This window comes from Rhinatrema bivittatum, chromosome 3, assembly GCF_901001135.1.
Source record: "Rhinatrema bivittatum chromosome 3, aRhiBiv1.1, whole genome shotgun sequence".
NCBI classification, from domain to species: Eukaryota; Metazoa; Chordata; class Amphibia; order Gymnophiona; family Rhinatrematidae; genus Rhinatrema; species Rhinatrema bivittatum.
Window position 1 is genome coordinate 321,659,990 of NC_042617.1, and position 18,643 is coordinate 321,678,632.

At 41.6% G+C, this 18,643-nt stretch overlaps 1 protein-coding gene across 2 annotated transcripts in view; it reads right to left on the bottom strand.

The window, feature by feature from the left end:
• Positions 1–18,643, bottom strand: part of CDC40 (cell division cycle 40) — a 119,750-nt gene that overhangs the window by 56,270 nt on the left and 44,837 nt on the right. For both annotated transcript variants that reach the window (XM_029595279.1, XM_029595277.1), the window contains exons 3-4: positions 9,498–9,627; positions 954–1,037 (exon numbers count right to left, since the gene is read on the bottom strand). In XM_029595279.1, coding sequence (XP_029451139.1) covers positions 954–1,037; positions 9,498–9,627 — 214 coding nt within the window. The remainder of the gene's footprint in view (positions 1–953; positions 1,038–9,497; positions 9,628–18,643) is intronic.

Genomic DNA, 18,643 nt, shown 5'->3' on the forward strand with positions numbered 1-18,643 from the left:
GGATCACCAGGGACTTTTGGCAAATCTTGGGGGGGGGGGGGGGGGGGGGTCAGGAGGGAGAGGGTTTGTGGTTAATTTTACTTTTTTTTTATATTCGCTCCATAAGACGCACAGACATTTTCCCCCCACTTTTGGGGGAAAAAAAAGTGCGTCTTATGGAGCGAAAAATACGGAATATCAACACTAATAACTATAACCAGAAAATATCTGCAAAGAAAACAAAGACAATGGTGTTCACAAGAAAATGGCCAATTTTAACTCAGACTGTCAGACAGCTATGCTTGTGAACAAGTTTCACGTTTTAATTACCTTGGATGTGCCATTACTTTTGGTTATGACAATGCTATAAAATTACATCAATTCCAATCAATCTTTAGTACCATCCATAGAACATCAAAAGGGAAACTAGCTGACAAGTGCAGCTTAAAGTTTATAAAGTTACGGCAGCTCCAACACTTATCTCTGGATTTGAAACATGGTACGAGTTCTTTAGCACCATTTTAAACTAAGTAACTCATACTATGTTTAGCCCCTGAAGCAGTTTGTGCTAACAGAACATCAGCTGATGTCGGGTTTGGAGACTTAGGGTATGGCTGGTTAACTCTGAAAGTAGAAAGAGGACGATACATGTTATTTGCAAAAGATTGAAAAAAAAGATTGAAAAATACTTTTTGGATGGCTCCATGATCGAGAAGACAGCGGTGACCTTTAAGGGTCATGCGTGTTTTGGCTTACTGTCACCCATGTTTTATATTGATGGGACATTCATGGTGGGCTTAGGAATTGTATTTATGTTGCTCTCAATATATGGCGATATTCATTTTGAGCTTCATCGATGCACTTTTTCTGTTTTGTGATTGTACGATGCTGGAATGAGCTTCGATCTATCCATCTCTAAACCCAGAAAGAGTCTGGTATTGCCTCAAATTTAGCAAGTGTTAGGGGCACATTACCTTGATTCTTTTCTGCTTCTTCCACAGAGCCAATATATTTATTCACACTTTGTTGGCTGTCTAAGGATGGATCCAAGGCATAACCTGAAATAAAGAAAAACCAGTGTGAGAGTCAAATTCTGTGATTCGCATGGTTTCTATGCCGAATCCCTGCAGAAAGATCCCTTTGAAAGAAAACATCTGGAAGGGAACATTTTGGCACCAGCTCTCGCTTCCACCAGAGGAGCTGCACATTTTAGGCAGAGTTGGCTTTGTAGCATTACAGGGTGATATTTCGGCACAGCTCCCACAGGCAATGGCTTCATACACCGGCGGGCAGAGAGGACACACCTGCAGCAGGGGGAGAGGTTTCATTACTGACACTGACCCTTCCTGCATCTCCTGTGCTTTTGTTCTTTTGAAGGCGGAGACCCCCACTTTGAGGAAAGGGTCACCCACACAGTCTCTTGCCTCACGGATGCGTCCATTTCCGCAACTCAAAGGAACTGTTGTCTGACTAATTGCACTATCTTATAATTTGCTTAATTTCATATACACTATGTAAATCTGTAAATTTGCTTACTTTCATATACACTAGGTAAATTTGTACATAATTCTTATCCTGTAAGCACCCTCTCCTCCTTTTGCCCTCCTCTCCCGTTAGAATTTGGTTAACTTAACTTTTAGAATTTATTAGAATTTGTTTAATTTATTTTTTCTCTAACAGCCTAGTTCTACATTCCCTGTTATAATGTAACTTTTGTTTTTGTTTGCTCTGTTAACTGGTTCCCCCTAGTTTACTGTAAACCGGTACGATAAGACCTGGTCTTGAGCATCGGTATATTAAAAGAATTTAAATAAATAAAATAAATAAATAAAGCCATGCCTGGGCAGTATTAGTTTCATTTTACAGAGCACAGGGAGCATACACAGCTCTGTACAAGGTAAATACAATCAATCAATGGCAGACTACCCAGTGTCTCTTACAACAAACTGCCTCCAACTTGTTATTTCCATTCGTGTTTGGTCTGGGGGAGTAATGTTTGATATATTAATCTCTTCCGAGTTAGTGTGATATGTAGGGACTAAGGGCTGTGCTAGGCTGGGTGACAATCTATTTTTATGAAGATTTAGAAATGGTATGTGGATGTGCTTACAATTTTAACCATTTTTGTGCTGCTGGTCTTGGCCATAGTTAGAAAGATGCCTCCATTCATGCCAACCCTATCTATCGCTACACAGCTTTTTGACTAGTACTATAACATCAGTGTGTGCCATCTAATTTTGGTTGCTGTGGACCTGCATTTTTATTGGGTGTTCTTCTTATTTGAGGTTGTTTATTATTGTGGTTTATTGCTGTAGGTATGCCCAATGTTTGGCATGTATTGTAACTGGATGTGTTATTTCTGAATCCGCTTGCTTTGAGCATTTTCCCAAACAGATGGGATAGAAAAATGAATAGAACTATCTGGTTCCCCCTACTCCGGGGCTCCTCCCATTAGCAATGCTATATCCCAGGTAAAGGTGGTATGAAGATCAATGATCATTTTATGACAGAGAAAGGCTTCACACTTGAATTCAGGAGCATGAGGACGAGGTAGACAGGACTTGTTTTCTCTAGTACTGACTGTTATCTTACCCATTGCTAAGGTGACAGATAATACAGATATTGATCACCTGGTTCACTGTGAACAGTGGGCAGAAAGCCCGGTGCCCCTTGCTGTAATAAAGAGAGGTAGGTGAGATGCTGTTTACCACAGTATGCTCAATAATACACTTGTTTGCCTGGTGCGCCCCCTTGTGGACATGTGCTGAGTAATTTCCCAAATCAATGCCTTCTCCAAGGCATCTGTGGGATTGACCTGAAGAAAGTTAAGACAGTCATTTTCCCGCTTCCTCAACAGAAAAGGAGAAGAACATGAAAAAGACCTCGGAGTAATCATCGCATGCCATGTGATAATGTAAGAAGGCCAGCTAATGGCATGCTCAGGTGCACAAGCAGAGTCCCCTTGCCTCTGGCAAGACCCCTCCTTGAATAGGTTCTGTGCTCAGTTCTGGAGGTCGGACCTTTGTAAGTGGCTATAACAGTGCAAGACTTGCAACACAAACCCTAAACAGAGAGTCTTAAGGAACTCAAAATGTAGTCGCTGGAAGACAGAAGAAAAAAGGCCGAGGATATGACAGAGATTTTAGTAAAAGTAGAGGAAGATAAAATATTCCATAGAAAAGGTTACTCAAAGACAAGGGGTCATGATATGAAGTTGGAGGCCAGGAGACTGAGAAAATATAAGCAAAACCTTCTGCACAAAGGTGTGGGATATTTGGAATAGCCTACAGCAGAGGTGATGGAGAACAAGACTGCGGCATTTAAGCATGGTTGGGGCACAAACAGAGGACAGGGAAACTGCATAAAGGACAGAGGGCAGTGGGAGTCTGGGTGTTAGTTTAAGTTGGGGGGGGGGGGGGCTTGTACGCTCATCTAAACAAAATGGCAGACGAGTAAGGAGGGGAGGCAGCAAAACTGATGTGAATAAGGAGCAATCTTCGGCAAGCGGTCAAGCTTGTAGGCTGACAGCTGGGATATATCTTTAGCTGGAACAGTGTAAATGGGCAAACCAGATAAGCCAATTAGTCCTTACCTATCACTCACTACATTACCTGATAACCATGGAGGGGATCAATAAGACCAATGCAAGACAAGGAGCATGAGGTTCATTTCTCTGTTTTACAATATCGTCTGAGGTACTGATCTGATGAAATTCATCACTTTGCAGGATGGCCAAGTAGTTCAGAAATGTGGTAGACCCGGACTCAACTCCCAGGTCAGAGGATACTGTGGAAACAAAACTCAAGAGTCCTTGGGAGAGACGGCGTGACCCAGTCACGGCTAAGGGTGACACCTAATGGCCGGACATAGGTACATGCTACAGGGCTTGTTGCATGGCCCCCGGACAAGGATTGGGTTTTTTTTGCAATGATTAGGTTAAAGGAGTTTGGAGGGGTTATAAAATGGGGGTCGGAGGGGGAAATCACTGGGTTCTTGTGAATGAAGAGTCATGGCACTGGGACCCAGCCCTGGAAGCCCAAAAGGAGCGGAAGGAAGCCGCTAGGTCAAGCCCACCCACCTGAACACAAATATCATACTAGGTCAGATGAATAATTAATCAAGCTCGGCATCCTGTCTCTGACCATGGCCACCAGGATCATCACTCCCAGCTCAACAGTCAGAGTCACCCTGGCTAACAGCTGTTAATGGATCTCTCTTTCAAAAATTTGCCCTTTTTTTTTTTTAAACCCAGCTGCACTATTAACCTTAACCACATTTTCTGACAATTTTCACAGCCTATTGTTTGTTGACTGAAAAAATAGCTTAAATTTGTTTCAAATTAGTTATCAGTTGATTTCATGGTTTGTCTGCTAGCTCTATTAGAGAACAATTATTTACCCTTTCCATTTATCTGTTCCATTCCACTCATTATTTCATAGACCTCTATCATATCTCCCTCAGCCGTCTCTTCTCCAAGCTGAAGAGCCCTAACCTCTTTAGCTTTTCCTCATAGGGGAATCATTCCATCCCCTTTATCTTTTTGGTTGTTCTTCTCTGTACCTTCTCTAGTTCCACTATATCTTTTTTGAGATGGGAGGACAAAACTGCACACAATACTTAAGGTGCAGTTGCACCAAGGAAAGATACAGAGGAATTATGATATCTTCTATTTTATTTTCCATTCCTAATAATTGCTGGAATTAAGGGTCAATAAACAAGTTGGAGGTGATACCTATGTCAAGTTTTCAAGTCATCATCTCTTTGATATCCTCCTCTCCTCAAAACAGAGCCAAAGGGCAAAAACTGGTTTTGGTAGCAACAGGCCATTTTTGTATTTTCTGTTTTGCATTTTTATTTATTTCTTTTAATAGGCGCAGACTGAAATAAAATAACAGGTCCTAGGAAGGATGGGGTTAGGTTCTGCATCTCAAGAGACACACCTTAGGACAGACTGGCCAAATCTACTATCACGTCAGGAGTCCCTGTCCAAGCAATAGTGCAATGTGAATGTGTGGCGCGATCTCAACCACAGAGACTGATCGTAGGTGAGTTACGGACGCAGCCATCGCTCCAACAGTCTAAGCTTTGACATAACTCACCAGATTCAGGCCTACCTGGGCATAACAGAAGGAGAGGCAGTCTGCTAGCCAATTTGAAAGGACATGCTTGGCAATGGCAATTCCAGGCTTGTAGGTGTCAAAAGAAACAAAAAGTTGGGTAGAGTTTCTAAGGCCTTCAGTCCGTTCCAGACAGAAGGCAAAGGCTCTTTTACAGTCCAAGCTGCGTAGCATTTGTTCACCTCTGTGGACATGTGACCTAGGAAAAAATGTTGGAGGATGATTGACTGGTTAAGGTGGAAGACCGACACTACCTTAGGCAGGATTTGAGCACGGAACACCCTACTATGAAAATATTTGGTATAACATGGATAAGTCACTAAGGTCTGAAGCTTACTGACTCTGTGAGCCAAAATGACTGCCGCCAAAAATATATGACTTTCCAAGTCAGGTCCTTCAGCTCACATAAGCTCAAAGCAAGCTTTCATCAACTGGGTCAAAATCACACTAAGGTCCCAAGACACAGGAAGCTTGATGGAAGGCTTCAAGTGAAGCAAGACCCGCATGAAATGGACAACTAAAGGCTGTAGAGAGATGGATAACCATAGTATATGTAGGCCTTCCTGTTTACACAATGAAGGCACTGCAGCTTCTTCAGAATGCTGTGGCACGTCTAATCACTGGCATTCATATAAGGGAGCATCTTACTCTTGTGTTGTATAGGCTGCATTGGCTTTCAACACAATGGAGAGCTCAATATAAGATGACCGTTATGGTTCACAACCTCCTGCAATTCAACTTCTTCCATTCGGCAAATGCACTCTTAAGGATTACCTGCCCACTCGCAATTTCTGTTCCCTTACCAGGCGTATGCTTGATGTTTCATCATATAAATTGGCTTGTCTACAAGAGATGCATGAGAGAGCGTTCTCTGACTCTGCCCCAGGGTTCGGGAATACAGTGACCATCACACTGCAATTGTAGAGCGTCACCAAAAGATTAAAATAGAACTAAAAAACTATTTAATTAGGTTAGCCTTTGGCTGAACCACTGCTTGTTTTTCTGAATTGGCTGTATCTTGTATGTGGGACATACTATATTTAAAGGATATTTTTTTATTAATGATCCCTATTTTATATGTTTTGTATTTGCTTTATCTGTCTCCCTATAAATCACCTAGAGCCTTGGGCACTAGGTGATCCATACATTTTAATAAAGATAAAAATAAATGGTGGTGTTAAGGGTCAATTGCATTGGAGGTGAACCCCAAATTGGTGTTAAAACTCATCTCGAAGAGAAGCATGAGCAAAATGATAAAGGGGATGGAACAGCTCCCCTATGAGGAAAGGCTGAAGAGGTTAGGGCTGTTCAGCTTAGAGAAGAGATGGCTGAAGGGGGATATGATAGAGGTCTATAAAATCATGAAAGGACTAGAATGGGTAAATGTAAATTGGTTATTTACTCTTTCAGATAATACAAGGACGGGGAGGTACTCCATGAAGTTTGCAAATAGCACATTTAAAACAAATCAGAGAAAATTCTTTCACTCAATGCTCAATCAAGCTCTGGAATTCATTGCCGAAGGATGTGGTTAGGGCAGTTAGTTTTAATGGGTTTAAAAAAGGTTTGGATAAATTGTTGGGGGAGAAGTCTATAAACTGCTAGTAGGAAATAGCTACTGCTAATAATGGCATCAGTAGCATGAGATCTATTTTATGTTTGGGATCTTGCAAGGTATTTGAATCCTGGATTGGCCACTGTTGGAAACAGGATACTGGGCTTGATGGACCCTCGATCTAACCCAGTATGACAACTTCGGTTTTTCTCATGTACTGAGAACAAGCTATTTGGATTAGAGGGATATAAATATATTTTAAATAAATAAAAAAATAAATGTGAAGATGTGCCAAGGGAATAATATGGACAGTTGATGTCATGAGGCCCAACACCCTCAACATGTCCCATGCTAATGCCTCACAACTTGTTCGTATCCTCTCCACAGCAGATACTAATGTGAAAATCCTCTCTTATGAGAGGAAGGTTCTCATCCGAGTCATGTCTAGCAGGGCTCCTATAAATCCCAATTCAGATGATAGGCTTAAGTGGGGCATGGGGTTGTTTATGACGAACCCTAGCAAACTCCGGCATCTGGATGGTTTTGCTTATTGATTATGAAGCCTTGCTTGAGATGTGGTCTTGATCAGTTAATCGTCTAGATAGGGAAACACGTACACCCCTAATCTGTACATATGTGCCACCACCATCGCAAAATATTTTATGAATACTTGTGGCACCGCCACAATACTGAAGGGTGTGATTCCCTACTATAAATTTAAGATATTTTCTGTGACCTGGAAATATCTCTATGCAGGTGTAAGCATCTTTTAGATCTAAACAGTATAGCCAGTCCTCTTTTTCAAGAAAGGGAATCAAGGTGCCCAAACAAACCATCTTGAAATTTGTATTCTTCAGGAACTTGCTTAAAGCTCTCAGGACTAGGATAGGATGGAATCCCCTGCTCTCTTTCCCAAGGTGGAACAGGATCAACCACATCGGCTTCCTTTTTGAGGTACTTCCTGATATTGAGATACCGACCAACAGGGTGGGCAATTTGGATATACATCCAATAAATGTAATCTGTATGAATCCTTTTCAAAATTATGCCGAGGACCCAAGTACTCCAAGTTATTGTGGGCAATGGTTTAAGTAAAACCATTCTAGGGGTTTATTAGAAATGAAGTAAAACGTAGCCTGCCTGGAACAGGAACATTCTTAGCCCAGATACCGCAATCTCTGCTATGCTCTCCCTGATCCAATCAAAACCCCGTTCCAGGTTTTGGCTGTCAAGTGAGCACATAAGGACATAGGAACACAAGGCTTTGCCGATAAAATAAAAGCAAAAAGGAACAGTGTTCCCAAAAAGAGGAGCACAGGGAAGACTATCAGGTGAAACTGAGGGAGACGAAGAAAGTAATCAAGAAAGCAAAAAAAAGTCAGGTGGAAGAAAGGATTGCCAAAGAGGTAAAACGAGGTGACAAAACATTTTTCAGATACAGAGAAAGGAGAAAAGTCCGAAGTGGAATACTGAAATTGAAAGGTGACAAAGATCAATGTGTGGAGGGAGACGAAGAATTGGCGGAAATATTAAACAAATACTTCAGTTTGGTGTTCACTGAAGAAGACCCTGGAGAAGGACCGTCGCTGGTTGCAAGACTTGTGGATGGGGGTGGAGTTGACAATACTCCATTTACAGAAGAGAATATATGGTAAGAGCTAGAAAAACTGAAAGTGGACAAGGTCATGGGGCCTGTGCAACCTGCTCAATAGATCCCTGGAAATGGGAGTGATGCCGAGTGACTGGAGAAGAGCGGTGGTGGTCCAGCTTCACAAGAGTGGAGGCAGAGAGGAGGCTGGAAACCATAGGCTTGTTACCTTCAATTCAGTGGTGGGAAAATGAATGGAGACTCTGCTGAAGGAAATAATAGTGAACCATCTACAGTCAGGAGGATTGCTGGACCCAAGGCAACATGGATTCATCAGGGGAAGGTCCTGTCAGCCAAACCTGATTGATTTTTTTGATTGGGTGACTACAGAATTGGATCAAGAAAGAGCGCTCAATGTGATCTACTTGGATTTCAGCAAAGCTTTTGATACAGTCCCACACAGGAGACTTGTGAATAAAATGAGAAGCTTGGGAGTGAGTGCCAAGGTGGTGACATGGATTACAAACTGGTTGACGGATAGAAGACAGCGTGTGATGCTAAATGGAACCTACTCCGAAGAGATAACGGTGTTAAGTGGAGTGCCACAGGGATCGGTGTTGGGACTTGCAGACAGGCACTGCATCATGTGTGCGAGTAAGGATGCAGAAGAAGATTCCATCTCACTGTGCTGGCATGGAGGCAGGAGTGCCAGTTTTGGAATGGAGGAAATCTTGTGCAAGTAGGAACAGCACTACATGATAGCCTGCCACAGTAAACAGCATCAAAGAGCTAAAACAATGTCAAATGACCCTGAAAACGCTCCAAGTGCCACACTATGTAACACCCAGCAGACAGGAAGGCTCATCCTCCAGCAATTCAAACCATTACTGTCATATCATCAACCCCTCTAAGCCCCTGGAACAGCCATACCCAGAACAGTGCTGTGGGGTGGGATGGGATCTGCCACTGCCCTCATCTACGATAACACAGCTGCTATGGACAAATCCGATCCAGCGCTCTCCGAGGATCAGGGGAATATTGTGGGAGACCAGCTAAAAGGATTTCCTGATTCAGGAGCTGGCAGGACACTGTTATGTGCCACAATCAGGGCGGATGAGGAGGGTGCAGGTAACAGCGACTTACACCTCGGCTGGAAAGGGATACAGGGTGTTACTAGCAAGCTTGACAGCAATTTAAAGCTGCAGTGGTCTGGGACCATGGAGAAACAGTATAAGAAGAAAGATCACGAGAGTCTCACCGTACGTGGCAAAGGTTCTCCTCTGCTGTTCAAACATGAAGTCGTTGATGTGTGTGGGCTCAGCGTATCCCGACAGCATGTTCCTGGGGGCTGCCATCTGCCGCGTTCGGAATGGGTTCTCTGGCCCAAACTGAAAGAGCAGCACATGAGGAGAACATCAGACACATGGGAAAAGGAGGCTTCCTGCTCATGTCTAGAGCAAACGTTAGAAAGGCCTTGCCTCTACAAACTCCCCGAGTTAGGGAAAGAAAAGCAGCCTGCACGCTACTTCAAAGATATTCCAAGTCACCTACTTCTTTCTCACAGAGGTTTACACTTGCACAGAAGTTGTTTCAGTGTTTACAATTTTTTGTATACAGTACAATATTTTTTTTATAAGTTGAACACAGCAGCATTAAGTAATCCAAGTTATTGTGGGCAATGGTTTAAGTAAAATCATTCTGGGGGTTTATTAGAAATTAAGTAAAACGTAGCCTGCCTGGAAAAGGAATGTTCTTAGCCCAGATACTGGAATCTCTGCTATGCTTTCCCTGATCCAATCAAAACCATATTTAATTTTTTTTTTAAATTTAATTCCTGATTAATTCTATTTTGGATTTCTATTCCGCCTTTAGTGAGTGGTCAGCCATTTCTAAGTGGATTACATTCAGGTACTGTAGGTAATTTTGCTGTCCCCAGAGGGTTTATAATCTACAACATTTCAGAATTAGCAGCTAACATACACCAAACTTTTTTGTTTTCTTTTTAAAAATGTCTTTCACTGAATCCTGTCAGAACAAAACTATGAACTGTAAATTTAACCCACCAGGAGTAGTCTAGTGCAGATTACCTGGCAAAAATGGTGAGACGGATAGTGAAATGCTAAGAGAAATTAGGGAAGCTAACCAAATTGGTAGTGCAGAAATAATGAGAGATTTCAATGTATTGGCTAAAACAAACTTACTTCCCTAAAGAAATATCTCATCAGATAATGAGGGCAAGTATATAATCAATTTTAAGTGAACTTAACACATTCATTAAAACATTGTTTTATTTATTTAAACAGTTTCTGTACCAATTCATACAAACACAAGTGCAAATCAGCTTATATTTGTGTATGAAATGTTTATACAGCAAAGAAACACAATAAAGATTATCATTCATGTATAACGTGCATACACACACATAACCTTTTATAAAAACAAAAAATAAAATCTAGATACATACAGCTTTTCAACAGTACTAGCAATCTACAAAGAATCCTCGTTAGCAATAATCCTGTTACCAACTGGAAAAAGCTGTTTCCAACGCAAACTCTTATGAATAATTATTCTTCAAAAGGTGACCACATTTTCGATCCAGGATGTAAATCTTCATATAAGAAGAAATCCCACCCGGGGCCCAAGTTTCACCTCGAAAACGAGGCTGCTTCAGGAGAACTAAAGTACGAAAAAATAAGGAGATACCTGAACAAAAATGGGCTGCATGGTGGATATGTCAGAAAAAAAGCCATTGCTGTATCAGCACCAGAAAACAGAGTTCACTTATAATATGCCAAACAGCACCTAGAGAAGCCTCAAAACTTCTGGAATAAAATTATTTGGTGATGAGACCAAAGTTGAACTTTATGGTCCCACCCAGAAACACTCTGAAGAGAGCACACCATCCCTACCGTGAAGCATGGAGGTGGATCTCTACAGCGGCACAGGGAATTTAGTCAAAGCTGATGGCAGGATGAATGCAGCATCTTATCAGAAAATATTGGAGGAGAATTCGCAATCATCAGCCAGGAAGCTGCACATGGGGCACACTTGGACTTTTCACATGACAATGATCTGAAACATAAGGCCACATGGACTCTTCAGTGGCTGCAGCGGAAGAAAGTGAAGGTTCTGGAGTGGTCATCACTGTCTCCTGACCTCAACATCATTGAGCCACTTAGGGGAGAACTCAAATATGTAGTTCATGATCTGGTGGATTTTTGCACTCTCTATCCAGCAACAGGTTCTCTAGTACTCCCTGACTCCTCAGAGAGCAGATCTCTCACATGTCCATCCAGCAGCAGGCTCTCTATTTATTTAATAAAGTTTTATATACTGCACTCTACAATGGAGTTAGATCAAAGTGATTTACAAGTCACATACATAATAATTAAACATTAAACCAAGGAGGGTTTCCATTTCCAGTGGGAGCACTGACAGGAGATAATCACCTTGCTGGTGGCTGAAAAGAATCAGTAAGTTTTTGCTTGGGACATTGTCTTTTTTAAAAAGTATTGGGGCAAAGTTAACTATTTGGGAATATTATTTAGTGTGTTTGTGCTTTTAATAGTCAGTAAGACAGTGAATAAACAGAAGCTAGACTGTTTGTATTTTTAAATGGTCAGTCAGTAAGGCAGCTAGTAAGCAGTAGTGTGTTTATTTTTAAAAATCTGTAAGGCAGCTAGTAAGCAGAACTGAGTGTTTGTATTTAAAAAAAAACAAAACAAAACAAAAAAACAAAAAAAAAAGTAGCCAGGAGCAGTGTACACCTAAGTAAAAAGGTTGAAAAGTTCAGTTCAGTTACTCACCTTGGAAAGGTGTTGAGGTAGTGTGATTTTGTACCAACATTTGTTAATAAAGAGAGCAGTGAGTCACTCTGACTAACTAACTGAAGTTAGTATTTCCCAACCTTCCCACCCACCCCTAGCTCATCTCATTTATAGGCAGGTGCCACTTTCACAAAAGACAAACAACAAAAAAAAACAAACCAAGAACAAAAACTTTGAGAGTTTGATCAGTCCCTTGTAGGCCACTACCAGACATATAGTGAATTCACTAATACATTTAAAGGATGTTAATTAGATACATTCCTACTCCCATAGCAACCTAAAACGTAACTAGGAACCGAACAAATTTGAGATGAAGACAGCAAGAGGGAGGGCTTCCCAGTCTTTTGCATCGAGTGTCACATGTATGATTCTTTACCCGCCGGTGAGAAGTTGTACATGTGCATGCGATGCAAAGAGCTCATGGCTCTCAGAGAACGAGACCAATCTCTGGAGGCTAGAGTGGCAGACCTGGAGGAGATGAGGCAGACAGAGTTCCAACTTCAGACTGGCAGCCCTGGTGCTGCCTTGGAGGAAGAAGGTCTCATGATTGGAGAGCATCAACCTGGTGTAGCAGGAAAGGATCCTGTAGCAAGGACCTGCTCTCCAGGTGATGCATTGTCCTTTCGCACCGAGGATATCTCCCCAAGGCCTACTGCCCAGGAGGGAAGGGTTAGGTTGGCCACCATAGTTGATGATTTGATTATTAGAAATGTAGATAGCTGGGTGGCTGGTGGGTGCGAGGATTGCCTGGTAACATGCCTACCTGGTGCGAAGGTGTCGGACCGCACGCGTCACCTAGATAGGATTTTAGACAGTGCTGGGGAGGAGCCGGCTGTCGTGGTATATGTGGGCACCAACAACATAGGAAAATATGGGAGGGAGGTTCTGGAAGCCAAATTTAGGCTCTTAGGTATTATGCTTAAATCCAGAATCTCCAGGGTAGCATTCTCTGAAATGCTCCCTGTTCCACGCGCAGGTCACCAGAGGCAGGCAGAGCTCCGGAGTCTCAATGTGTGGATGAAACGATGGTGCAAGGAAGAGGGATTCAGTTTTGTTAGGAACTGGGGAACCTTTTGGGGAAGGGGGAATCTCTTCCGAAGAGATGGGCTCCACCTTAACCAGGGTGGAACCAGACTGCTGGCACTAACCTTTAAAAAGGAGATAGAGCAGCTTTTAAATTAGAACAAAGGGGAAAGCTGACAGTCGCTCAGCAGCGCATGGTTCGGAGAAAGGTATCTTCAAAGGATACTAATGATGCATTAGAATTAGGGCATCCCGACAGTGAGATTCCAAAAATAAGAAAAGTAGTCCAAGTGCCTGTAACTAAAAACTCACCTGAGCTAAAAAATTCTAACTTATCCCTATCAATTAAAAAGCAGAATGAAAATACAAACATTGAAATGTTTGTGTGCTAATGCCAGAAGTCTAAGAAGTAAGATGGGAGAATTAGAATGTATAGCAGTGAATGATGACATAGACTTAACTGGCATCTCAGAGACATGGTGGAAGGAGGACAACCAATAAGACAGTGCTATACCGGGGTACAAATTATATCGCAATGACAGAGAGGAGCACCCGGGAGGAGGTGTGGCGCTTTATGTCTGGGATGGCATAGAGTCCAACAGGACAAACATCCTGCATGAGACTAAATACAAAATTGAATCTTTATGGGTAGAAATCCCATGTGTGTCGGGGAAGACTATAGTGATGGTGGTATACTACCGTCCACCTGGTCAAGATGGTGAGATGGACAGAGAAATGCTAAGAGAAATTAGGGAAGCTAACCAAATTGGTAGTGCGGTAATAATGGGAGACTTCAATTACCCCAATATTGACTGGGTAAATGTATCATCGGGTCACGCTAGAGAGATAAAGTTCCTGGATGGAATCAATGATAGCTTTATGGAGCAATTGGTTCAGAAACAGACAAGAGAGGGAGCAATTTTAGATATAATTCTCAGTGGAGCACAGGATTTGGTGAGAGAGGTAACGGTGGTGGGGCCGCTTGGCAATAGTGACCATAATATGATCAAATTTGAATTAATGACTGGAAGGGGGACAAGTAAGCAAATCCATGGCTCTTGTGCTAAACTTTCAAAAGGGAAACTTTGATAAAATGAGAAAAATAGTTAGAAAAAAACTGAAAGGAGCAGCTACAAAAGTAAAAAGTGTGCAAGAGGCGTGGTCATTATTAAAAAATACCATCCTAGAAGCACAGTCCAGATGTATTCCACACATTAAAAAAGGTGGAAAGAAGGCAAAATGATTACCGGCATGGTTAAAAGGGGAGGTGAAAGAAGCTATTTTAGCCAAAAGATCTTCATTCAAAAATTGGAAGAAGGATCCAACAGAAGAAAATAGGATAATGAATAAACGTTGGCAAGTTAAATGAAAGACATTGATAAGACAGGCTAAGAGAGAATTTGAAAAGAAGTTGGATGTAGAGGCAAAAACGCACAGTAAAAACGTTTTAAAATATATCCGAAGCAGAAAGCCTGTGAGGGAGTCAGTTGGACCGTTCGATGATCGAGGGGTTAAAGGGGCACTTAGAGAAGATAAGGCCATCGCGGAAAGATTAAATAATTTCTTTGCTTCGGTGTTTACTGAAGAGGATGTTGGGGAGGTACCCGTACTGGAGAAGGTTTTCATGGGTAATGATTCAGATGGACTGAACCAAATCACGGTGAACCTAGAAGATGTGGTAGACCTGATAACCAAACTGAAGAGTAGTAAATCACCTGGACCGGATGGTATACACCCCAGAGTTCTGAAGGAACTAAAAAATGAAATTTCAGACCTATTAGTAAAAATTTGTAATCTATCATTAAAATCATCCATTGTACCTGAAGACTGGAGGATAGCTAATGTAACCCCAATATTTAAAAAAGGGCTCCAGGGGCGACCCCGGAAGCTACAGACCGGTTAGCCCGACTTCAGTGCCAGGAAAAATAGTGGAAAGTGTTCTAAACATCAAAAGCACAGAACGTATAGAAAGACATGGTTTAATGGAACAAAGTCAGCATGGCTTTACCCAAGGCAAGTCTTGCCTCACAAATCTGCATCACTTTTTAGAAGGAGTTAATAAACAGGTGGATAAAGGTGAACTGGTAGATGTCGTGTACTTGGATTTTCAGAAGGTGTTTGACAAAGTTCCTCATGAGAGGCTTCTAGGAAAAGTAAAAAGTCATGGGATAGGAGGCGATGTCCTTTCATGGATTACAAAATGGCTAAAAGACAGGAAACAGAGAGTAGGATTAAATAGACAATTTTCTCAGTGGAAAGGAGTAGGCAGTGGAGTGCCTCAGGGATCTGTATTGGGACTCTTACTTTTCAATATATTTATAAATGATCTGGAATGAAATACGACGAGTGAGGTAATCAAATTTGCAGATACAAAATTGTTCAGAGTAGTTAAATCACAAACAGATTGTGATAAACTGCAGGAAGACCTTGTGAGATTGGAAAATTGGGCATCGAAATGACAGATGAAATTTAATGTGGATAAGTGCAAGGTGATGCATATAGGGAAAAATAACCCATGCTATAGTTACACAATGTTAGGTTCCATATTAGGTGCTACAACCCAAGAAAGAGATCTAGGCGTCATAGTGGATAACACATTGAAATCGTTGGTTCAGTGTGCTGCGGCAGTCAAAAAAGCAAACAGAATGTTGGGAATTATTAGAAAGGGAATGGTGAATAAAACAGAAAATGTCAGAATGCCTCTGTATCGCTCCATGGTGAGACTGCACCTTGAATACTGTGTACAATTCTGGTCGCCGAATCTCAAAAAAGATATAATTGCGATGGAGAAGGTACAGAGAAGGGCTACCAAAATGATAAGGGGAATGGAACAGCTCCCCTATGAGGAAAGACAAAAGAGGTTAGGACTTTTCAGCTTGGAGAAGAGATGGATGAGGGGGGATATGACAGAGGTGTTTAAAATCATGAGAGGTCTAGAATCGGTTATTTACTCTTTCAGATAATAGAAAGACTAGGGGGCACTCTATGAAGTTAGCATGTGGCACATTTAAAACTAATCGGAGAAAGTTCTTTTTCATTCAACGCACAATTAAACTCTGGAATTTGTTGCCAGAGGATGTGGTTAGTGCAGTTAGTATAGCTGTGTTTAAAAAAGGATTGGATAAGTTCTTGGAGGAGAAGTCCATTACCTGCTATTAATTAAGTTGACTTAGAAAATAGCTACTGCTATTACTAGCATCGGTAGCATGGAATAGACTTAGTTTTTCAGTACTTGCCAGGTTCTTATGGCCTGGATTGGCCACTGTTGGAAACAGGATGCTGGGCTTGATGGACCCTTGGTCTGACCCAGTATGGCATGTTCTTAGGGTATATAAAAATAAAGAAGAACAGTCATAAAATCAACATATCATGTGAAAACAAAAGAAAACAAAAAACAACATACCTCAGAAGATGGAGGCAGGCACTGACTGTTTAAAAGCAATGGAACACAGGTAAGTTTTCAGATTTTTCTTAAACTCCTTAAAGTTAGAAATTAGCCTAAGAGAATCAGGCATAGCATTCCAGAGAACAGGACCTGCAATCGAAATGGCACGCCTTCTAGTAAGATCAAGCCTAGGTAATTTGACTGACAGAACCTCGGGAAGATTTTTATTCATAGAACGAAGGTGTCTAGCAGGTTGATACATACATAGAGTAGAGCATAATCAGAGTGCAGATTTCTTATGTAGCAGGTTATGAATGATCATGAGAATTTTGTACTGCATTTGTAAGTCACAGGAAGCCAGCGTAATGAATAAAAGACAGGAGTTGTATCTTCTCAATAACTTGCACTTACGAGAACAGGGGCAGCAGTGTTTTGAATTAATTGTAAAGGGCGTACCGTGTTAGCTGGAAGGCCCAAATTAAATTCATTACAGTAATCTAAGCTGGTCAATACTAGAGCTTGCAAAACTGTATGAAAGTCATTAAGGTATAGCAGAGGTTTGAGTCGTTTCAAGAAGTGAATCTTATAGAATGAAGTTTTTAACTACTGAAGAATTTTTTTGAGACACAGATAATTCTGAGTCTAAAATAATGCCAAGATTATGGGCTTTAGTTGTGATGGGGATGGAGTGACCATCAAAGGTTAAGTGACTTGGTGGACGACACGAGGATTGAGGAATAGTGGATAGATGTAGAATTTCAGTTTCAGAGGTATTGGGTTTTAGACGATTGTGGGATAACCAAGGGTTAACGGAGCTAAAGACTAACAAATGATAAGAGTTTTGGACCAGGAAGTACTGTAAGGGATGAAAAATTGAATGTCGTTGGCGTACATTTTGAAGTCTACACCTAAGCTTGCTAAAAGATGGCAAAGGGGAAGGAGGTAAATGTTGAACAATAAGGCTGAGAAAGATGATCCTTGTGGGATGCCTGATGGAATAGTGTACCATTCAGAATTATGTAAGCCAATATTTATTTGCTGAGGGCGATTTGATAGGGAAGAGGTGTGTGACCTTGGGCAAGTCACTTTACCCTCCGTTGCCTCAGGTACAAACTTAGATTGTAAGCCCTCTGGGGATAGGGAAATACCTACAGTGCCTGAATGTAATCCACTTTGAAGCGCTGAAAAAAGCAGAATATAAATCTAAATAAATAAATAAACAACATTTGAGAACCGTATTGGTAATGGCAATAGATTTTAGACCTGCTAACAGAATGTTATGATCCAGGGTGTCGAAAGCAGCTGAGATGTCCAATAGTACTAGGTATAGTCAGTGTTTGAGTCAAACCCTTGCATAATGTGTCAAATGATGATAGTAAGAATGTTTCTGCGCTATGCCCTTTCCTGAAGCCATGTTGATTCGGATGGAGAATGGCATTATCGCTGAAGTAATCTGTCAGCTGATATAGGACTACCGATTCAATGATCTTTGCTAAAGAAGTTAGTGAGACTATAGGCCACAAATTGCTAAAATCCGTACTAGTACTCCCTGAATGCAACCTTGGTCCTCAGAGAGCAGATCTCTCACACATCTATCCAGCAGCAGGCTCTCTAGTAGTCCCTGATCACAGCTGGGCAAAAAATTATACACATGCCAATAAAATTCACAAATTAAGAAGTACAAACTTATTTTTCAGTCACCCTGGAACCCAAATGAAAGCTAAGCAGCCACCATGCAGGGAGAGGCGCATACTTGGCCCATCTCAGGGCTGGATAAAGCATCCAGAAAGGCCCAGAACTGGCTGAAAATGCTTGAATCAGCCCCAAGGTGAAGTGACCGGTATGTATTAACAGTGTACAGTACAAAAGTGATTCTTAGGGTAGTGGTTGGGTACTTTGCAGCAAGCTGATATGCAGACAAGGAGCGGATAAAGAAAGTACAATCTAGAGGTTGGAACCAACAGGCTGCAATTCCCAGAAACCAACCGGATCGGTGCCAGCAGGTTGGTGGTGGCTGGGAGCTGTCCTGCAAAGCCATAGGTACCTGGGAGGTTGCTGGTTTTGGTAGCTATTTCTAATTATCAAAAAGCATAAAAAGCAGAAAGGAGGAGAAAACCGGCTAGTGAAAAACAAAACAAAAAAAACCCTCCAGCACAAAATTTCTCTCTC